Here is a 23,714-nt window from a genome sequence, read left to right as displayed (position 1 = left end):
TGGGTGGGTGTAGTGGTGAAGGGGTGGCTGTGTGTAGTGATGAAGGGTTGACTGGGTGTAGTGGTGAAGGTTTAGCTGGGTGAAGTGGGTGAAGTGGTGAATGGTTGGTTGGGTGAAGTGGTGAAGGGCTTGGTGGGTGTAGTGATGAATGGGTGGCTGGGTGTAGTGTGAAGACCTGGGTGTAGTAATGAAGACCTGGGTGTATTAATGAAGGACTGACTGGGTGTGTTAATAAAAGGATGAGATTGCGACAAATATCAAAGCCTCAATAATTTAGAGTAGTTACCCTTATCTAATAGTTTTAGTTTTCTGTATAAAGTTCGTTTTCTATCATCAACACTCAACATTCTGGGATAACTTTCTATCATTACCTAGTACATCCTCCTCGTTGTGTATTACAAAACCATAATGTGTGTTGCAAAGCACTTGACGTGTATGTGCAAAAGGTATGACGTGTGTTGCAAGACTATGACGTGTGTTGCAATACTATGACGTGTGTTCAAGACTATGACGTGTGTTGCAAGACTATGACGTGTGTTGCAAGACTATGACGTGTGTTGCAAGATTATGTCATGTGTTGCAAGACTATGACGTGTTGCAAGACTATGACGTGTGTTGCAAGACATCCGTGTGTTCAAAACTGACGTGTGTTGCAAGACTATGACGTGTGTTGCAAGACTATGACGTGTGTTGCAAGACTATGACGTGTGCAAGACTATGACGTGTGTTGCAAGACTATGATGTGTTGCAAGATTATGTCATGTGTTGCAAGACTATGACGTGTTGCAAGACTATGACGTGTGTTGCAAGACTATGACGTGTGTTGCAAGAGCGTAAATAATGTTGCATGGCCACTGATACTCTAAAACAAACATTATATTTTTCAATGTTGTTGCGTGTGTAGTGAAGAGGCCACATATCATACAGAACAGACAGACACATAAATATACAGAGATACAAACACAGATACAGACACAACACAGACAAAATACAGAACACAAACACAGACAGACAACAAAGACAGACACAGATACAGACAACAAAAAGACACAATATATACAGACACAAACAGACAGACAACAAAGACAGACACAGATACAGACAACAAATCAGACACAACAAAAACACAAATACAGACACAACAAAGACAGACACAGATACAGACAATGTTTTAGTGTTTTCATATTTTATGGATCATCTATTTATATTTCCACTTAAATATAGTGAGTTTTATACCGATTTTACACCACACGCACACACACACACACACACACACCACACACACACACACACACACACACACACACACACACACGTCGATAAATACCGTCTCACCTAAATGCAGTGAGACCAAGCTGGAATGGGAAAAGGAGAGAAAGGGGATTGGTGGAGGGGAAGAGGAAGGGATGAAGCAGGGAGTGGAAGGTGGGAAAGAGGATATATGAAAGGGGTGTGTTGGGGAAGGTGGTGTGTGGAGGATGGGAGTGTGTGGAAGGGAAAGAGGGTATGGAGTGGGAAAGAGATGGGTGTGTGGAAAGGAAGAGTGTGTGGAAATGAAAGAGGGTTTGTGGAAGAGGGAGGGAGAGAAAAGGGAAAGGAGGGAAGGAAAGAAGGTGGGGAAGGGAGGACACATGTAGGAGGGGGGGTGACGATAATAGAGAACAAATTAAGAATACTCATATGTCTATTCATTATCAGGTCTTCTCTATCTTCCTCCCTTTATCAGGTTCCTTCAGTGTGTTTAATGCCATGATGTAAGTAATAAAATAATGACTAAAGTAAAACTATTTGAGCTGTCATATTGGTATTTGTATTTGTTGGTAATACAAGTGTGTGTGTGTGTGTGTGTGTGTGTGTGTGTGTGTGTGTGTGTGTGTGTGTGTGTGTGTGTGTGTGTGTGTGTGTGTGTGTGTGTGTGTGTGTCAACCCAAAATTCACTAAGTAACCCATCAATACATAACTCGAGGTGTGTGTGTGGTTCATACATTACATACATACATATATATATATATGCAAGTAAATCACTGTAGGTGTGCGTGATCAGATATATGCTGATACACAAAACAAGAACACAGGATTTCAAACGCTTTCGTGTAATTCACATCTTCAGGGTGAATTACGAAAGCTGAAACATAGAATGGAGGAAACTGCAGCGGGCCTATTGGCCCATACTGGAGCAGATCCGTTTACACTAACCCTATTGCTCATATAAGCATCCAACCTATGTTTGAAGCTATTCAGTGTATTCGAGTTAATGATATTTGGTAACTTGTTCCATTCGTCCACTACTCTGTTTCCAAACCAGTGTTTACCTATTTCGCGCCTAAATCTAAATTTGTCTAATTTAAAACCATTGTTACAGAGTTCGCTCCTGGTTGGATAGTCTGAGTACTCTGTAATGTCCCTTTTGGCTGACTCCATTTATACCTCTATCCAGTCGCTCTACGTCTCTCGAGGAGTGCAAATTAAGATGCTTTAACCTGTCTCTATACTCAAGGTTCCTAATGCCTGGGATTAGTCTTGTCATTCTCCACTGAATTCTTTCCATTCTGTAATACAGGCCAGAACTGAACTGCGTAATCCAGGTGTGGTCTCTAAGTGCAAGATACAGTTTTGGGATGACCTTGCTAGTCTTGTAACTAACACTCCTTTGTATGAGCCCAAGTACTTTATTAGCCTTGTTGAGCAACACATTGTTTACTTGGCAAGGTTCCTACTTATCATTACTCCTAAATCTCTCTCGCAATCGGATTTCTCTATGGCATCATTGTTCATCTGGTATCTGGTTTCTGTTTACATCTCCTATATAGTACTTTACATTTGTCGTTGAATTTCATCTGCCATTTTCAGACCATTCGAAAAATTTGTTTAAATCTTCCTGTAGTTTTGCAGAGTCCTCGTCAGATTAACACGTCCTATTTTAGTGTCATCAACCAAAATTTACTTATGTTGCTGTCTATGCCGATATCTATGTCGTTTATGTATATAATAAATAATAATGGTCCAGAAGTACTGAGACCTGGGGAACTCCACTAGTGACGTTGCTCCAATGGGACTTAGTGCCGTTAATGCTCACTCGCTGTTTCCTGTCCTGTAACCACGCCCTAATCCATTTAAGGATATTACCTTTGATGCCATGTGCTTCTACCTTTCTAATTAGTCTTTCGTGGGGGACTCTGTCGAAGGCTTTGCTAAACTCGAGATATACCACATCATAATTGTGCCCTTCGTCCACCTATTTGAAAACTCGTCCATACATACATACATACATACATACATACATACAGCTCGAAGCATTCAACATGAATTTGAGTAATGGCATGTACAAACTGGAGAATTTTGTAATTAAGAAGATTGCGGTGCTATTTAAAGATTAGTAGGGTCATTACCTAATACCTGACCATTGTGGACCTGATCTCACCTTCCTCTGTATATATACACCTTGTTTTGTACTTCCTTAGTCTGTACTCACCCCTGAAGATGAATTACACGAAAGCGCTTGGGAACCTGTGTTTTCTCTTTCCCACACATACACACCATCACCTACCACTATTTCACTATCACCTATCATCACACCACTACATCACCTACCATCACACACTACTAATTAATTACACTGTTACTACCACACTACTATCACCTACCACTACAGCTGCTTCACCACTTGTTTATCACCTACCATCACACATACTACCACTATCATCTGGTCATCACTACTACTATCACTTCCACATCACCTACTATACATACACACACACATACATACATACACATACATACTTTCACATACATACATACATACATTCAATTATGTGTATAGAAGCTGCTATTCTATATATGTCAGCATAAATAATGATCCAATCAATTTTCGTTGCGTTGTTCAATTAGACAAAAATGGGGTGCCAGCGCGAGAGAAACCCTGAGGTTGACCAGCAGGTAGTATTCAGTAGCGACCTGGCACCCGTCCTGACCAGCAAAAAGTGGCACAGGTGTCAATAGGTAAAGGTTCTTCAGGTATGATAACTCGGTCGTACTTTCCAGGTGATACAAGTGACCTGTTGTACCTGTGTTTACCTGATATCTTGTGACCTGGTTAGTAAGCTCAGGTACTTAGTCACTGTGTGTAGATAGCAAATCAAAAAAGCAAAATTATCATATCGATCACATCAAATCTGTGGTCCTGTAGCTAGGGAGATTAACCCACACCTCACAGACAACACAGGTGAGGATTGTGGTGATGGTAGTGGTAGTGGTGGGTGGTAGGTGATGTAGTGGTGGTGGTAGGTGATGGTAGTAGTGGTGGTGGTAGGTGATGCAGTAGTGGTGGTAGGTGATGATAGTGTTAGTAGTGTCGGTGGTAGGTGATGGTAGTGGTAGTAGTGGTGGTGGTTGGTGATGGTAGTGGTGGTGGTAGGTGGCAGTGTGGTAGTAGTGTCGGTGGTAGGTGATGGTAGTGGTGGTAGTGGTGGTGGTGATGGTAGTGGTAGTACTGGTGGTGGTAGGTGATGGTAGTGGTAGTAGTGGTGGTGGTGGTGGTAGGTGATGTAGTGGTAGGTGAGTGGTGGTGGTAGGTGATGGTAGTAGTAGTGTGGTGGTGGTAGGTGATGGCGGTGGTAGGATGGTAGTGGTAGTAGTGGTTTGGTGGTGAGAGTGGTGGTAGTGGTGGTGGTGGGTGGTAGAGATGGTAGTGGTAGTAGTGGTGGTGGTAGGTGATGGTAGTGGTAGTAGTGGTGGTAGTAGGTGATGGTAGTGGTGGTAGGTGATGGAGGGTAGTAGTGTGTCGGTGGTAGGTGATGGTAGTGGTGGTAGTGGTGGTGGTGGTGGTAGGATTGTAGTGGTAGTAGTGCTGGTGGTAGGTGATGTAGTGGTAGTGGTGGTGGTAGGTGATGGTAGTGGTAGTAGTGGTGGTGGTAGGTGATGGTAATGGTAGTAGTGATGGTGGTAGGTGATGGTAGTGGTGGTAGTGGTGGTGGGTGGTAGGTGATGGTAGTGGCAGTAGTGGTAGTGGTAGGTGATGCAGTGGTAGTAGTGGTGGTGGTAGGTGATGGTAGGTGGTGGTAGGTGATGGTAGGGTAGTAGTGTTGGTGGTAGGTGATGCAGTGGTAGTAGTGGTGGTAGGTGATGGTAGTGGTAGTGGCGGTATGATGGAGTGGAGTAGTGGTGGGTGGTAGGTGATGGTAATGGTAGTAGTGATGGTAGGTGATGGTAGTAGTGGTGGTGGTAGGTGATGGCAGTGGCGGTGGTGGCAGGTGATTGGCAGCGGCAGTAAGTGTTGGTGGTAGGTGATGTGCAGTGGTAGTAGTGGTGGTGGTAGGTGATGCAGTGGCAGCAGTGGTGGCGGTAGTGTAGTGATGGCAGCAGGCGATGAGTGGTGGTGGTGGTGGCAGGTGATGGTGCAGTGGTAGTGGCAGGCGGTGATGGTAGTGGTAGTAGTGTCTGGTGGTCAGGTGACGGTGGCAGTGGTGGTGGTGGTAGTGTGATGGTAGTGGTAGTAGTGGTGGTGGCAGGTAACGGTAACGGCAGTAGCGGTGGTGGCAGGCGATGGTGTGGCAGTAGTGGCACTGGCGGTGGTAGTGATTGCGCAGTGGCAGCTGCGGCGGCAGGTGACGGCAGCGGCAGCAGCGGTGGCGGAAGGCGATTTGCAATGGCAGCAGTGATGGTGGCGGCGATTTGCAGCAGTGTCGGTGGTGCGTTGTGCAGCGGCGGCGGCAGGTGACGGCAGCGGCAGCAGCGTGGCGGCGGCGATTTGCAGCGGCAGCAGCGGCAGCGCAGGCGATTTGGCAGCGGCAGCAGTGGCGGCTGCAGGCGATTTGCAGTAGCGGCAGCGCGAAGTGGCGGCGGTGACGGCAGCGGCAGCGGCGGCGATTTGCAGGGCAGTGGGCTGCAGGCGTGACGCGCGTGCGGCGGCGGCGGCGGCATGCGACGGCAGCGGCAGCAGCGGCGGCGGCAGGCAGCAAGGCAGCAGCGGCGGCGGCAGGTTTACGCAGTAGTAGCAGTGGCAAGTGGCGGCGGCAGGCGACGGGCAGCGGCAGTGGTGGCCTGGCGGCAGGGACGGCAGTGGTGGAAGCAGAGCGGCGGCAGGCGACGGCAGCGGCAGCAGTGGCGGCGGCAGGCGATTTGCAGCGGCAGCAGTGGTGGCGATTTAAGTGGCAGCAGCAGTGGCAGGCGATGGCAGGCAGAAAGTGGCTGTATAGCATCTGCGGCGGCAGCATGGCGGTGGCAGGCGATTTCAGCGGGTAGCAGTGGCTGGTGCGCGATTTGCAGCGGCGCAGTGATTGCGGTAGGCGATGGCAGTGGCGGCAGGCGTTTGCAGTAGCAGTGGTGGCAGGCGCACGGCGGTGGCAGCAGCGGCGGCGGCAGGCGACGGCAGCGGCAGCAGCGACGGCGGCAGGTGATGGCGGTGGCAGGTGACGGCGGTGGAAGAATGGTGGTGGCAGGTGATGGCAGTGGCAGGAGTGGCGGCGGCAGGCGATTGCAGTGGCAGTGGTGGTGGTGGTGGCAGGCGATTTGCAGTGGCAGTGGCAGGCGACGGCAGCGGCAGTAGTGTCGGCGAAGGCGATTTGGCAGCGGCGGCAGCGGCGGTGGTGGCGGCGGATGTGGCAGGCGATTTGCAGCGGCAGCACTACTGGTGCAGCACGGTGAAAAGCAGCAGCGGCAAGTTTTGGCAGTGATGCAGTGGCAGCAGTGCGAGTGGCTGCAGGCGTGGAGTGTCGGCAGGCGACGGCAGCGGCGGCAGTGGCAGGCGATGGTGGGCAGGAGTGGTGGTGGTGGTGTGCTAGTTTGGGCAGTAGCGGCGGTGGTGGAGATGGCATCGGCAGCAGTGGCGGTGGCAGGTGACGGCAGTGGTGGCGGCAGGCGTTTGCGTGGCGGTGGTTTGGCAGGTGACGGCAGTTGCGGCGGTGGTGGCGTGTATGCGAGCAGTAGTGGCAGCAGTGGCGGTGGCAGGCATGGCAGCGGCGGAGTAGTGGCGGTGGCGGCGGCAGGCGACGGCAGTGGCGAGGCGTGGTAGGTAAGGAGCTTGCAGCAGCAGCAGTGTCGGCGGCAGGCGACGGCAGTGGCAGGCCTGCGAGCGACTGTGGCAGCAGTGGTGGCGGCAGGCGACGGCAGCGGCAGTAGCGGTGGCGGCAGGCGACGGCAGCGGTAGGGTTGGCGCGGCGGCAGGCGACGGCGGTGGTGAGTGGCGGTGGCAGGTGACGGCAGTGGCAGGTGATTTGCAATTGCAGCAGTGGTGGTTGGGTGCGGTGGTGGTAGTGTGGTGCGGCAGAGACGGCGTGGCTAGCAGTGGTGGTGTGTGATGGCAGTGCTGGTCGTGCGGTAGGTGACGGCAGTGGCAGAAGAAAGTGGGTGCAGGAGATGGTGCGGCAGTGGCAGGCAGGTGACGGCGTGGGCAGCAGTGGCGGCGGAGCGACTGCAGCGGCAGCAGTGGCGGCGGCAGTAAGGCGGCAGCGGCAGCAGGTGGCGGCAGGCGACGGCAGCGGCAGCAGTGGCGGCGGCAGGCGATGGCACGTGGCGGCGGCAGGCGATTTGCAGCAGCGGCGGCGGCAGGTGATGTCAGCGGCAGCAGTGCTGGTGCAGACGGCAGCGGCAGCAGTGGCAGTGGCAGGCGATTGTGCAGCGGCAGCAGTGGCGGCGGCAGGCGATGCGGCAGTGGCAGCGGTGGCGGTGGCGGCAGGGTGACGCAGCGGCAGTGGCAGGCGATGCAGTGGTGCAGTGGTGGCGTGGCGTGCAGTGGCAGCAGTGGCGGGAGACGGTGCAATGGCAGCAGTGATGGTGGCAGGTGTGGCAGCAGGCGGTGCAGGTGACGGCAGCGGCGGCGGTGGCAGGTGACGGCAGCGGCAGCAGTGACGGCGGTGCAGGCGATTTGAGCGGCAGCAGCGGCAGCGGCAGGCGACGGCAGCGGCAGCAGCGGTGCGGTGTTAGGCAGCAGCGGCAGTGCGGCGGTGGCGGCGGCAGGCGATTTGCAGTGGCAGCAGGCGACGGCAGGCAGCGGCTGCGGCAGGCGATGGCAGCGGCGGGGCGGCGGCAGGCGACGGCAGCGGCGGCAGCAGCGGCGGCAGAGGCGACGGCATGCGGCAGCGGCGGCGGCGGCAGGCGACGGCAGCGGCAGCAGTGGCTGGCGGCAGGCGACGGCAAAAGTAGTAGCGGTGGCGGCAGGCGACGGTGGCAGCAGTGGCGGTGGCAGGCGATTTGCACGGTAGCAGTGTGGTGGTAGGTGATGGTAGGGGCGGTGGCAGGTGATGGTGCAGTGGCGGGCGGCAGGCGACGGCAGTGGCAGCAGTGCTGGTGGTAGGCGATGGCAGTGGTAGCAGTGGCAGTGGCAGGCAGACGGCAGTGGCAGTATGGCGGCTTTTGGGTAGCGCATTTGCAGCAGTGGCAGTGGTGGCGGCGGCGGCGGGCGACGGTAGCGGCAGTGGCAGGTGATTGGCAGCGGCAGAGCGTCTATGGCAGGCGATGCAGGCAGTGGTGGCGGTGGCGGCGGTGACGGCAGTGGCAGCAGTGGCAGCGGCAGGCAACGGCAACGGCGGCAGCGGCGGCGGCAGGCTGACGCAGGCAGTAGTGTAACTGGTGGCGGCAGGCGATGCGGCGGCAGTAGTGCGGTGGCAGTGATTGCAGCGGTAGCAGCAGTGAGGCGACGGTGGCAGGGGTGATTTGCAGTGGCAGCAGCGGCTGTGGCAGGCGACGGCAGTGGCAGCAGTGGTGGTGGCAGGCGATGGCAGTGGCAGCAGTGCTGGCGGCAGGCGATGGCGGTGGCAGCAGTGGTGCTGCAGGCGATGGCAGTGGCAGCAGTGCGGTGGCGGTGGTGCGACTGTGCAGTGGCAGCAGTGGTGGTGGCAGGCGACGGCAGCGGCAGTGCGATGCGGCAGGCGACGCAGTGGCAGGCGATGATAAAGTATAGTAGCGGCGGCGGTGGTATGAGATTTGCGGCAGCAGCGGTGGTGGCGGCGATTTGCAGTGGAGCAGCAGATGGTGGTAGGTGACGGCGGTGGTGGTAGGTGACAGTGGCAGTAGTGGCGGTGGCAGGCGATGTGCAGTGGCAGCGGTGGCGGCGGCAGGCGATGGCAGGGCAGCAGCGGTGGCGGCAGGCGATGGCAGTGGCAGTAGCGGCAGCGGCGGTGCAGGCATTTGCAGTGGCAGAAGTGTCGGTGGTAGGCTTTGAGTGGTGTGCAGTAGCGGTGGCAGGCGACGGTAGTGGCAGTGTGGTGGTGGCAGGTGATTGCAGCAGTGGCGCAGGTGACGGCAGTGGCGGTGGCTGGTGGCAGGTGACGGTGTGGTAGCAGTGTTGGCTGAGGTGATGGGTGGGGGGGTGGGTTTGGTGGTGGGGTGGGGTTGCAGGCGGTTTGCAGTGGCAGCAGAGGCGGCAGGTGACGGCAGTGGCGGCAGGCGATGGGTAGTGGTGAGCAGTGGTGGTGGTGATAGGTGATGGCAGTGGCAGCAGTGGGGTGGCAGGTGATGGCAGGTAGTAGCTGATGCAGGTGATGGCAGCGGCGGTAGGTGACGACAGTGGCAGCAGTGGTGGTGGCAGGTGATGGCAGTGGCAGCGGTGGCGGTGGCAGGCGAGGCAGCAGTGGCAGTGGTGGTGGTGGTGGTGGTGCGATGAGCGGCAGTGGCAGGCGATTTGGTGAAAGTGGCAGTAGTGTCGGTAGGTGATTTGCAGTGGTGGTAGTGGTGGTGGTGGTGGTAGTGATGGTGGCAGGTGGTGTGCAGTGGTAGTACTGGTGGTGATGGCAGTGGCAGTAGTGGTAGTGGCAGGCGATGCAGTGGTGCGGCGGCGGCAGGCGTTGGCGGCAGGTGATTGTGCAGTGGCAGTGGCAGGTGACGGCAGTGGCAGTAGGGCGTGGCGTAGTGGCAGGCAGAGCAGATGGTGGCAGCAGCGGCGGCGGGTAGCAGGCGGGCAGCGGCAGCAGTGGCGGCGGCAGGCGACGGCAGTGGTGGTGCAGGCGACGGCAGTGGTAGCAGTGGTGGCAGGTGACGGCAGTGGTGGCAGTGGCGGTGGCGGTGGCAGGCGACGGCAGGTGGCAGCAGCGGCGGGTGGCAGGGAACCTGCAGTGGCAGTAGCGGCAGTGGTGGCAGCAGGTGATGGCAGTGGCAGAGCCGGTGAGAGCAGCGCGGTGGCAGGTGACGGCAGTGGCAGTGGCGGGTGATGGTGGTGGCAGTGCGGCGGCGGTAGTGATTGCAGCGGCAGTAGTAGGGCGGCGGCAGGTGATGGCAGTGGCAGGAGTGGTGGTGGCAGGCGATGGCAGCGGTAGCAGTGGTGGTGGTAGGTGATTTGCAGTGGCAGGTGATTTGGGTGGCAGGAGTGGCGGTGAGGTGACGGCGTAGCAGTGGTGGTGGCAGGCTTATTGGCAGTACAGCAGTGGTGGCGGAAGCTGGATGGCAGTGGTAGCAGCGTCGGTGGTAGGCGGAGGCAGTGGCAGTAGCAGTGGTGGTGGTAGGCGATGGTGGGCAGAGTGCCAGGTGGCAGGCGATGGTGCAGTGGAGCAGCAGTGGCGGTAGGCGATGGTGTGGCAGCAGTGCGGTGGCGGTGATTTGCAGTGGGCAGTAGTGGCGGCGGCAGGTGATTTGCAGTGGCAGTATGGTGGTGGCAGGTGATTGCAGTAGTGTGGTGGGGTGATGGCGTAGTGGCGGTGGTGGGATTGCAGTGGCAGCAGTGTGCGGGTAGGTTTGCAGTGGTAGTAGTGGCAGTGGCAGGTGATGGCAGTGGCAGTAGCGGTGGTGGTAGGTGATGGCAGTAGGGTAGTGGTGGTGGTGGTGGCAGGTGATGGCAGTGGCAGTGGCAGGTGATGCAGTGGCAGTAGTGTCGGTGGTAGGTGATGTGTAGTGGCAGTGGCAGTGGTGGCAGGTGATGCAGTGGTAGCAGTGGTGGTGGCAGGTGATGGTAGTGGCAGTAGTGGTGGTGGCAGGTGATGGCAGTGGCAGTAGTGGTGGTGGCAGGTGATGTGCAGTAGTGTTGGTGGTGGTGATGGCAGTAGTGGTGGTGGTAGGTGATGGCAGTGGCAGTAGTGTTGGTGGTAGGTGATGCAGTGGCAGTAGTGGTAGTGGTAGGTGATGGTAGTGGTAGTAGTGGTGGCGGTAGGTGATGCAGTAGTGGTAGTGGTGGTGGTAGGTGATGGTAGTGGTAGTGGTAGGTGATGGTAGTGGTAGTAGTGTCGGTGGTAGGTGATGGTGGTAGTGGTGGTGGTGGTGGTAGGTGATGGTAGTGGTAGTAGTGGTGGTGGTAGGTAATGGTAATTGGTAGTAGTGGTGGTGGTAGGCGATGGTAGTGGTAGTAGTGGTACTGGTGGTGGTAGGTGATGGTAGTGGTAGTAGGTGGTGGTGTGAGAAGGGAGTGAGTGGTGGTGGTGGCAGATGGTAGGTAGGTGATGGTAGTGGTAGTAGTGCTGGGTAGGTGAAGTGGTGGTGGTGGTGGCAGCATTGTAGTGTAGTAGGGAAAGTGTGTCTGCATGGCAGTAGTGGTGGTGGTAGGCGACAGTGGTAGTAGTGGCACTGGTGGTAGTAGGTGATGGTAGGTAGTACTGAAAGAGAAAACATCCCTGTAAGCGAAGACGAAGGCATCAGGTTCCAATGTAACTACATCCCCAATACTGTCCTGTTCGGAGAAAATAACAGGAGAGATGGTGGAAGTAAGGCACTGAAGACTGAGGAGGAGCGGCTCCTTCAGGTCTGGATGCAAACGGTTGGAGAGTCATCCTCAGCATAATTCCAAGCTGGCCCTATAGCAAGCGATCTTGCACCAAGATGCCGCCTTTGCAAGAAAAGCTATATCTCTTCTTGTTATCATTTCAGGTTCCCTGACACCTGCCGCCGGATTTCTCTGGAAAAGAAACCGCTGTAGACCTATAGGGGTGGGGGAAGTGCTGAGGCGGATCATTTGAAAAATGCATAATGAGGTGGTAAAGGATGATGTCAGGGCAGCAGCAGGGAACCTACAAGTGTGTAAGGGCCACCAGGCTGGCGGGAGGCCGCCATTCACGCTAAGTGAGATCAAGATATCGGAGCAGCGTGATTGTGAGGCCGTTCTCTGTGGATGCTTCCAAACGCATTCAACATACCTTAACAGCAAGTACAAATGCAAACAAAACATCAAGATCAAGTGTCCAAGCTTACGATGTATGTTGAAGAAATTGCATAGGAATCCATCAGACTCTGTTATAGTAGCCAAGGCTTCAAGAGGTGATACTATCTACAGTCAAACTGAGGGAACAAACATTGAAATCTCGTTGGAAATGGCAATGTATGCATTGGCCCATCAGTGCTCCAACAAGAAATAAAATGGAAACAATCGGGGTCAAAACAAGGGTATATGCTAATGACCTTATGCAGAGCAGGAAAGGAGGCAACAAAAAAGTGGTGGGAATTAGGTAAACATCGAGGTCTACAAATAGGGTACCACCCAAACGCCAGCAAGCTCTTCCTTATCGTGAAGCCAGAACATTATGAACGGGCAATGGAGATTTAAGTGAAGTGAGGTCATAATAACTAAGGAATGCCAAAGACATCTAGGCGTAGTAATTGGCACTACGGACTTCAAGACCTAGGCACGAAGCGGAAAGGTGAAGAGCGGGTTAGTGAAACCAAGTTCTGTCTGAGATTGCTAACATATTACGCGGCCTTTGCTGCATTCACCTCATGAGTCACATCGTTGGAACTACCTGATGCAATATCCTTGATGCTATCGACCCCTCCTCTACCCCTCTGGAAGAAGTTATCAGTGTCACCTATTCTCAATTAGTGAAACACCCTGATTCTAACCCCAGAAAGTAGCATTTTGCAATTTCCACCAAGACACTGGGAGGATGGGGACCAATCAATCCAGAGGAGATTGTTGCCACCTCGAACATCAAATTACTTAAGCTTCACGGCAGCCTCACGACCACATAATGCCCAGAATGCACAGGAGTGTGTGGATACCAGTGAAGCAAATGATCGGTATCCAGACATGAGATCAGATGCAGCACTGCCAATATGATAAGATGCAAAAACCTGCTGGAGGTACCAGAAAATCAAAAGCAGCCATAACTTGTGGAGTAGGGTGCCCTGAACTGGTTAACTACGTTACCGATAAGGGCAAATGCTTTCTCAGTCTAATAAAACAAGAATTTACAGATGCTATTGCTCTAAGGCAACACGGCCTGCCAGTAGGAAGGTTTGTCCTCCCAATGCGTGTGTGTGGTTTCTTCCTATATTTCATCATTCCATGGTGTGCAAGAAAGGGGGCTTCATATGCATGAGGAATGACGAAGTAAAAGATCCCTACAAATAATATGTTGAAGGAAATTCGCCGTGATGTCTGGGTAGGAACTGACTCTCCTTCCATTGGACGTGAGATCTTCCAACATGGACTTCAAATATCTACAACGGAAGCCCGTGTTGGACGTCAGTGCCGAGGATTTCTGGATAATATTGAAGCATTTTCGACATCAGATATTTATCCCGTGGCCGCATGTCAACAGAATCTCAGTTTCTCGATGTGCTGCACACAGGAGGAACGCGAAACGACAAGATAAGGGCATATGGGGAGAGAATTCAGAACGTTGACTGCTGCAGTCAGCCCTCTTGTTCGCAACCCTGCGTGTGATGACCAGGTGCATGATGCTTCTCATGCCAGCACTGTGAGGCATCTCCCAACTGTACAGCAAGCCTGCAGGTGTTATGTTGCTGAAGCCTGATGAGATGTGTTCCTGGATGAGATGTCGACTGTTCTCGGTCGGCTTTGCTCTGCCTCAGAGCTTGGCCCCAAAGCTGACAACAGTTGCAGATATTGACTATGAGGCAACAGTCAATGAATGCCGCATACAGGGTCTGTGGCTTGACATAATTCAACACAGCTAGGATAACTACTTATGTATTTGATAGTTAATTTAAGCTAGTAAAAATGGATGCATGAATGGCTTTTGGGGGAGGCTGGAGGCAATAATATAAAAAAAAGTGATGGTAGTGGTAGCGTGGGTAGTAGTAAGTGATGGTAGTGATAGCAGTTTGTAGATGATGGTAGTGTTGGAAGGTGATGGTAATGGTGGTTGGTGATGGTAGTTGTGGTAGTGATAATAGTTGTGGTAGGTAATGGAAGTTGTGGTAGTGATAGTAGTTGTGGTAGTGATCATAGATAATAAGTGGGTCATATTTTTCGTTACTAATATTTTACTTTGAATAATACAATAATAATAATAATAATAATAATGGTTCTAAGTGTTCGATAAATAATAATAATAAATAATAATAATAATAATAATAATAATAATAATAATAATAATAATAATAATAATAATAATAACATAACAATAACAATAATAATAATAATAATAATAATAATAATAATAATAATAATAATAATAATAATAATAATAATAATAATAATAATAATAATAATAATAATAATAATAATAATAATAATAATAATAATAATAATAATAATAATAATAATAATAATAATAATAATAATAATAATAATAATAATAATAATAACAATAATAATAATAATAATAATAATAATAATAATAATAATAATAATAATAATCTTTCCTATCTGGCATATGACATGCATAATGACATAAATGGAAATACTGACATGACAAAGAGAGTAGTCTTTTTAAATGACTATCAAGAAGGACCAGAGAATGAACGTCATGTATTGGTGGTAGTAGTGGTAGTAATGGTGGTAGTAGTGGTAGTAGTGGTAGGAGTTATCAATATTAAATGCTGAACAAACCCGCAAGTCTGTTTGTACATTTTTTCCTCCTTGATCCACAATCACAGTATAATGTACACACCACCACGAACTGTACTCTCCACTTATATCCAAAAAGTATTCACGATCTGATTCTTTTGTTGTGTAAATTTCAGGTCAGTTGACTTACCATTGTAAACATTTATATTCGTCTATAAACTCTTTATATTTCTGTGGGAATTTTACTTCTTTCAAGCCACTACAGCTGTATTATTCTCTCTCTCGATACACTTACTTTATACTCACGATTGGAGTTAGTTCCACAAGACGCTGTCGCCGCCCCGCCTGCACCAAATATTGCCCTCCACACACACACACACACACACACACACACACACACACACACACACACACACACACACACATTATCTATCGTTATTAATAAACTTCGAGTGACATTATTTTTATGAGGATTAGCTCGCCCATAGGACGCCGACACACATCGGCGCCTGGGAGGGGGAGGAGGTGGAGAAAAATAAATTGAAACCATAATCACACACAGAATGAAAATAAAAAGATCAAGAATTTTTTTTATTGGGCACCCCCACATCCTTGTGTAGGTGAAGCGCAAAACGTTTACAGAGCCCAACAGGGAAAGCATTAAGTTCATGCTCTTTATGTCTCATGAGTCAAGGGCGTAGAAGCCCGAAGAGTCATGTTTATGTCATCAAGTTATTGGAAGCTCCAACAACTTGTCCCTGAATACGAATTCGCAACTTTCGACTTACAACAGGTACCTACTTTACTGCTAGGTGAACAGGGACTAATGGGGGCTAGGAAGTATGTCCAAACAACTTCCACTGGCCCGGGAATCGAACCCGTGACATCTCGCTTGCGAGGCAAGAGGGGTACCGCTAAGATCAAGAGTGAGAACAATATAAGTATGTTGTGTTGCCAAGGTAAGAGAAACAATTGAGACCCCGCACTTGTGTGTAAATGAGGCAGAAAGTCAGATCAGGGTCTACCATTAGACGACATATTATGCTTCCAATATCTTCCCAGGTGGTAATACCTCCTTGTTTGGCAGCTACCTATTACCTCAGCGACTGTGGTAACTGCTGTATATAATTCTCCACCCTTTACATTACATTTACAAATTTGTTCATCTCAACGAACGAGAGAAAAAGAAAATACAATAACAAAAAATAATAAATTATACTAAAGGAGACGGACACTGATATATTATGGCGCCTATATTTGTTGTTGTTAATAAATAATAATAATAATAATAATAATAATAATAATAATAACAAACGGTTTATTAATAGAGTTGCAGCCGGTGTGCCTCAGGGGTAACACGTCATCATTTACAGGGAGGACCCATAGTACCATGATGGCAGGGAGAGACATGGTGATGGTGGTGGTGAGGATGGTGATGGTGGTGTTGGTAGTGATGGCCGTGTTGGGGTCTTGGATGGCGGCAGTGGCCATGGCCGGTGAGCCCTCCGTCCAATACATCTCCAGTACCAAATTCGGTAACTTTATGGTGGTACCGGGCAAGGCTCTGTCTGCTGGTGACTTTTACGGTGTCTACACCTTAGATAACGCATGTGAGTTACGTCATCGTCACGTTGTTTCAGAAGAGATTCAGTAATATTTTAATCTTCTCCAATTTTTTGTATTATTAATTTAAGACTTGCAATCACCTTTCTCTTTAAATAATAATTAGAGAATTTGTGATGAGTTTTGTGATTGTTTTGGTGTAAAATACATCATCATTATCAGCCGCGTAATTTTAGAACATTACTTATAAAAGATACTTTTACCTGTGGTGTTTTTCTTCACATATGTTAAGTAGATAAGTACTTAACCTTCAGTTCAACCCTCAACTTACACTGGAGGCTCAGAGACCATCTATGATATATCTATAAACTTATTCATTACACTGACGAAGGTTTTATCGGCCGTGTAGGTACGTGTCGCCTGGCGTGTTGGTCTGCCAAGCGGTGTGTGGCGGTAGCAGCGGTGCCAGATACAAGTGCCAACACGGTACAGTGCCACTTGTCTGAGATGGACCCATCAACCACACCCTCACCGACACCCCGGACGCCACCTACTACTTCTGGGAAGGTCAGCTGATGGTGAATCTTTCGTAATACTAATGTTAATTATTGTGTGTTTATCAGTGTTGTAGAGAAGCCCGTGTTGTGGGGGTCAGTGTCGGGTCCTGGAACAAGTTTCATATAATAAAATAATATATTGTCAGGTTGTGACTCAGTAAACAGTAAATTGTCTCTAAACAGCTTCGGTGCCAAACAACTTCTACGGGATCATGAAGGACAACTACTTGTATCTGGTGACGAAGCATCAAAGAACATTTACCCAAGGGAAGGAACTGTGCGCCAAGATACCTGGGCACCGCCTCGCCACCATCAAGACTGCTCGCCAGTTTGAAACAGTCACCGCCATGTTGAAAGTTAACAGTATGTCTTGGGGGTCGTGTGAACGCTTCTTATACGATGCCTCTGTTATTGTTGGTTAGGTTAGGTTAGGTTAGATAAAATTAGGTTAGTTGAATCCTTAGGTGATACTAAAAAGTTACTTCATCCTATAATCACTAAGACATATTACATTCTCACCTGTCAGATTCGGCCGTGTGGGTGGATTTGGTGAGGCCGGGGGCACCTGGAACACCTTTGGAGTGGGGAGATGGCACTCTGTACATGGAAGGCACCGTGACACAGCTGGCAACCGTCGCAACACACAGATCAGTAGCCTCGCCTTACTATCTCCAGTCGTCATTCTTCGATGATAAAAGTTATACTGTCATATTCAACATCCTGTGTCAGGCTAATCCACTCGGTCTAGACTGGTAGTGAGTAAGTCTGTCTAAGTCTGGAGTAATGGCAGGATGTGTGCCAGTCTGGAATGGTGGTAGTATGTGTGTCAAGACTGGGGTGGTGGTAGGATGTGTGTCAGTCTGAAGTAGTAACAGTTTGGAGTGGCAACAGTCTGGAGTAGTAACAGTGTGGAGTGGCAACAGTCTGGAGTAGTAACAGTGTGGAGTGGCAACAGTCTGAAGTAGTAACAGTGTGGAGTGGCAACATCTGGACTGGTAGTTACATTAAGCCTGAGTGTTTGAGAGTGAAACATTCAACTCTGGTAATATTGTCTTGTGTGTTAATGTAAATTATTATAATATTAACATTGTTGTCTTTATTTAGGCATTGTTAACATGTAAATGAAGGTATATGTATTACTCTTTACTAAATAGATTGTAAATGGAGGTATATTTATCACTGTTAACAGGAATATTCTCATAACAGTAATAACCAGGTAAAATTAACAGAAGCCATTCATGTTATATTCCTGTTAACAGAAGGTGTTAATACCTGAGTTAGGTCAACAGTATAGCTACAGCAACACGAGGCTCATTCTAACACATTAACTTACTGAATCGAAAGTTAATGATCTTAAGATGACTTTAGGATTATCTGTAAAGTTTTTGTGTCTCTTCAGCCAGTGATGGAAGTTACCTGTTGAAGATAACTTAATTATTGTTTTACCTTGTTTGTGCTGATGTTTGTTGTTTGTTTATGATGACACGGTGGATGGTAAGTTGTTTGGCTTGTTTCTGTTTACTTTCATCCGCCCGTCTCCCACTCTGATGGTGAATACTGTGTTTGTTGCTTAAATAAGGTGTTGGTTGTTTACAAAATATATAATGTGTGTGATTTACTTATACAGTCTACCTTGCTGTTCTGTGTATTATATGGTCTATAATCTATAAAATCTAGATAATTAGACATATTTACTTTGCATATATAAGTGTGTCTGTGTTGTAAAGTCATCCAAAAAAGTCCTGTAGCGAGCCATGAACCCCGAGATTCAGACTCGTGGAACCGAAGCAGTAGACACTGATACATTATTTTGTCCACAAATGCTTCGGATTCATGAGTCTGAATCTCGGGGTTCATGGTTCGAGACAGGACTTTTGTGGGTGGCTGTACTTTATATTTTGGAGTGATTTTTTAATATATGTCGTCAGCTGTTCAAAAACTTATTTATTAGGAATGTAAAATTTGTATTATAAAAGAAAAAAAATACATAACCTAAACTGACCTGACCTGATCTAATATAATCTAATTTAACGTAACTTGACCTGACCTGAAGTAACCTAACGTACTTAACCCAACCAAACTTAATCTAACGTAACCAAATCAAACCAAATATGTAAAAAAACCCAGCTATGATGACGCTCTCTAGTTACAGCACAAGAGGTTAATGATGATAACCTTATATGTAACTGTAGTGCCTATAATAATATATCCATGTTGTTTAATATAATGTGTGTGTGTGTGTTCAGTATAAGAGACATTTCATACACTATAGTTAGATTTCCTAAGGCTCTTATTACTTATCCAATCCAGATTTTGTAGAATAAAATGTTCAGGTGTTAAATTTTATGTTAAAAATAAGTCCAGATTAAATTTTTAGTTATATGTATTTAAACTGTATTATGAATGGGCTAGATACTCTCTCTCTCTCTTATGTATTTTGGTTCAAGAGAAGAGAGTAAAGTAAGACAAGAGTGTGGAAAGTGTCAGTAAAGAATTAAGATAACAAACAGTAATATCCACACATATTCTGGTTCTCTCCTCTAATATTTGTTTGTGTACTAATAAAGAAATTATATCAGTTTAAGAGACTTTCCTTGACTGTACTTCAAATATGTTTAGCAACTTTGTACTCAAGATAAAATACAATAAAATACGGAATTGTGATTAAGTACAAGTACCGAAGTATAATTTATTTCACTGCTCCACACCCCTAGTAATTACCTAACCTAACCTAACCTAACCTAACGTAATCTAACCAACAAACGAACACCCAGGAGCTCTCACGGACGGTGGTTACGTAAAATCCTAAAATTCACTAGATGACTGAAACGATAATAATACCGTAATTACTTCACTACTAACCAAAGTTTGTGATATAATTTATAAAATAAAATCTGATTCAGGCACAGTAAAAGTGTTTACAAGACGCCTGGTGACTTTTGTGTGGACCATACTGTTTCCCTAACCACTTAAACACACAGTTATAGGGTGAAACTCAGTAAGCCATGACTCGAGTTTAGTTCCCCCTGCCATTACCCGATGTACTCACGTTTTCTCGAACACACCGAAATATTTTCCTATAAAAACGAAAATTATCAGCAATACAATGCTTTACAATTAACTAAAGCATTTGAAGCAGACTACTACATCACACAACATTATCACCATCTTCATTATTATTAAGGTGTGATGTAGCTGCCTGGTATTTGTGTTTTAATCAAATAATTTTTTCACTACTAGCTTGGCCTGTCCTTAAACGTCTTCATTAAATGCTCTAGGGCTAACTACACCATCTGACAGTGACGTCTCTCATACTCACAAAAGACCTCACACTATCTCTCATACTCACAAAAGCCCGCATACTATCTCTCATACTCACAAAAGCCCGCATACTACCTCTAATACTCACAAAAATCCTCATAATATCTCCCAAACTCACAAAAGCCCTCATACTACCTCTAATACTCACAAAAGCCCTCATACTATCTCTCATACTCACAACAGAACTCATACTAACACCCCCGCCCCCCCCCCTCTCACGTGAATCAACGCCGTATCAATTTATTAAAAAAATCTCGACATTATTATTTAAACAGGAAAAACAAAACTCACCAAAATACTTGAACTTTATATTCCTCACCTGAGTCACTAGTTCACCTGGATGCATAATTACAGGTGGGGACAGAGGTGATATCCTATGATTAAGGCAGAAGGAGTAAATATCCATGACACAAACACAGTAATTGAGTTAGAGTGAATTTATAGCCAATATATGTAGATAATTTTACCTAATTGTTAAATTTAGAGATTTTGTGGATAATTAATTTATATTGAATGCAACTATTGGAGGCAGAAGTTAACATTGGAAAAAATAAGTACCCAAAATGTAGTAACTTATACAATCAATATCATTATATTATAGGTGTATTATATCATTAATATATGGGTATAATTATAGACAAACTTACATATAAAGACACATATGATCAATGTTCTCAATATATGAATCACACACATTATATATTTTGTAAACAACCAACACCTTATTTAAGCAACAAACACAGTATTCACCATCAGAGTGGGAGACGGGCGGATGAAAGTAAACAGAAACAAGCCAAACAACTTACCATCCACCGTGTCATCATAAACAAACAACAAACATCAGCACAAACAAGGTAAAACAATAATTAAGTTATCTTCAACAGGTAACTTCCATCACTGGCTGAAGAGACACAAAACTTTACAAATAATCCTAAAGTCATATTAAGATCATTAACTTTCGGCTCAGTAAGTTAATGTTAGGTGAGCCCTGTGTTGCTGTAGCTATACTGTTGACCTAACTCAGGTATTAACACCTTCTGTTAACAGGAATATAACATGAATGGCTTCTGTTAATTTTACCTGGTTATTACTGTTATGAGAATATTCCTGTTAACAGTGATAAATATACCTCCATTTACAATCTATTTAGTAAAGAGTAATACATATACCTTCATTTACATGTTAACAATGCCTAAATAAAGACAACAATGTTAATATTATAATAATTTACATTAACAACAAGACAATATTACCAGAGTTGAATGTCACTCTCAAACACTCAGGCTTAATGTAACTACCAGTCCAGATGTTGCCACTCCACACTATTACTACTCCAGACTGTTGCCACTCCACACTGTTACTACTCCAGACTGTTGCCACTCCACACTGTTACTACTCCAGACTGTTGCCACTCCACACTGTTACTACTCCAGACTGTTACCACTCCACACTATTACTACTCCAGACTGTTGCCACTCCCAACTGTTGCTATTCCAGACTATTGCCACTCCACACTGTTACTACTCCAGACTGTTGCCACTCCACACTGTTACTACTCCAGACTGTTGCCACTCCACACTGCTACTACTCCAGACTGTTGCCACTCCACACTGCTACTACTCCAGACTGTTGCCACTCCCAACTGTTGCTACTCCAGACTATTGCCACTTCACACTATTACTACCCTTCACTATTACTACTCTAGACTATTACTATGCAAAGGCCTGGGACTTAGGGATAGAAATCCCTTACCAGACCAATCAGTCTTAATAAAGGAAAGTCAAGGACCATGGTTTTCTGAGGAATAACAAACAACCGTTTGAGATGGACATCTCTTTACAATAAAAAAAAATAACACAAAACTCTAACACCACTCAACAAACATCAAGTAACAATTACGGGAGTCAAACAATTAATGCAGTAAACAGTTAATGGAGTCAAACAATTAATGGGGGTCGACAACTGATAGAATCAAACAATGAAAGGGAGTCAGCAATTAAAGGAATCAACAACAAAAGAATCAAACAATGAACAGATATTTCCTACGGCAGTGGCCCTGGGGGAAGGTTCTGGAACACGGTGATCCACACTCAGGGTAGGGAAGCGTCCATTCAACTCCACACTCGAGCGACTGTGGCAGATGTCTTGAAATGGCAGGAGAACACAGGGGCACAGACTCACAGACGGAGGAGATGAACTGACGGTCGTGGTATGCCGTAGTGGTAGATGACCAGAGAATTGACAGTCTATAGGTGAAGGTCTGGGGACACAGCCCACGAGTCCAGGACTTATGATGAGATCACAGCCAGAATTTGAGGAACAGCTGGGTAACTAGATAGTGACTGTATGGCTGTTGGGGTGAATCTGCCGGTGACACAGGTAGCCGCTGCCGTTCTCACCTCAGTCCAACCCCCCTAAGTGTTGGTCGCACCAGCAAATGAGAGAGTTAGCAGCGGTAATGAGCAGGGAGATCGTTTCCGCCCTTACATAACATTACATATTGTTACTACCATAGATTGTTAGTTGATTACTACTTACACTCTGATGCCAATCAGACTGAGCTACATACTGTAACTCTCAGAGGACTTTGCCACAAAACTCCCGGGCCCCAGGCCAGACATACTTGCTACAAAGGCCTCATGAGAAATTCCTTCACTACCAGTCTGAGCAAAGTGGAGTTAACCTGACACAGAGATGTAATAAGGTCGGGGTCTGATTTATCGTCGAGATTTTTTTGATGATCTTCTGGAAGCGGTGAACAGCTGCGCCAGGGCTCTGGTCACAACAGTTTTGCCAGCTGTGCAGTTGCCATCCCCGTACAAAGTTCCATCTCCCCACTGCAGGGAATTGATTTCCCAGGATCCCCCAGGCTTCTCCAGGTCCCACCACACTGGCCAGCCTGTCAGGAATTGAAATTTTGGTTATTTTTAACGATGCAACTTTTTCTTGAGATCATAGATACAAGCCTTAGCTAATTTTGTCTTCAGTTTCTTAACTTTACCCTCGTAACTGACTGACTAATTTAACCTAATCTAACCTAACTCACTAATCTAATCTAACATGAACTAACCTAGCATTAGTTAGCTAACCTAACTCACCAAATCTCATCTAATATGAACCCCAACCTAACATAAGTTAAGCTAACCTAATCAAACGGAAACCTAAAGCTAACCTAGCAACCAACTAACCCCTCAATGTAGCATTAGGAATTGATTTAAGCCTCCAGGTAAAATAAGCTGGTGGCGAAGAATCTTTATGCAGTTCCTGTTTTCCTTTAATACAACCATTGTCGTACCATCCTCCTAGAACCCACATCCAGGGGTACCTCGCCCTTATGTCAGGACGAATGACGGGACGACCAGAGATGCGTGAGCAGTAATAACACACTGACGGTCGACGGGTTATGCTGGACGAACAGAGATGCTCCGGTAACATACAATGTGGCTGAGGCCTTGAGCAATGACTTTGGGTTATCATGTTTTATGTTACGGCCCAGCCATTGTGTTGCCCAGGTCTTCTGACGGTACACCTCTCACCCAGCAAATAATGACTATCTGTCTGTCTTGTTTGAATGAGTTTACACAAACCAATATAACAACAATAACAAG

General features: G+C 47.5%; 2 protein-coding genes across 2 annotated transcripts; one reads left to right on the top strand and one right to left on the bottom strand.

The window, feature by feature from the left end:
- Positions 1-6,775: 6,775 nt before the first annotated feature.
- LOC121879629 (proline-rich protein 36-like) lies at positions 6,776-14,867 on the bottom strand. Its single transcript, XM_042386292.1, has 2 exons — positions 14,856-14,867; positions 6,776-9,250 (listed from the first exon to the last, which is right to left on the bottom strand). Exons 1-2 carry the CDS (start codon positions 14,865-14,867, stop codon positions 6,776-6,778), a joined length of 2,487 nt encoding a protein of 828 aa, XP_042242226.1.
- Positions 14,868-16,743: 1,876 nt separating this feature from the next.
- Positions 16,744-18,558, top strand: LOC121879627. Its single transcript, XM_042386291.1, has 3 exons — positions 16,744-16,795; positions 16,969-17,148; positions 17,312-18,558. The coding sequence occupies exons 2-3, from the start codon at positions 16,998-17,000 to the stop codon at positions 17,539-17,541; spliced, it is 381 nt and encodes a 126-aa protein (XP_042242225.1). The 5' UTR covers positions 16,744-16,795; positions 16,969-16,997; the 3' UTR covers positions 17,542-18,558.
- Positions 18,559-23,714: the final 5,156 nt, after the last annotated feature.

This window comes from Homarus americanus, unplaced genomic scaffold, assembly GCF_018991925.1.
Source record: "Homarus americanus isolate GMGI-L3 unplaced genomic scaffold, GMGI_Hamer_2.0 scaffold3532, whole genome shotgun sequence".
Lineage (NCBI taxonomy): Eukaryota > Metazoa > Arthropoda > Malacostraca > Decapoda > Nephropidae > Homarus > Homarus americanus.
The sequence above is the reverse complement of the archived record's forward strand: the minus strand, read 5'-3'. Positions and strand labels throughout refer to the sequence as shown.

What these genes read in the sequence shown, in the direction of transcription:
- LOC121879627 (XM_042386291.1), top strand. Translation starts at nt 16,998, where the DNA reads ATGAAGGACAACTACTTGTATCTGGTGACGAAGCATCAAAGAACATTT. An exon ending in CGCCATGTTGAAAGTTAACA is followed by an intron (nt 17,149 to 17,311) that starts GTATGTCTTGGG and finishes CTCACCTGTCAG; the next exon opens with ATTCGGCCGTGTGGGTGGAT.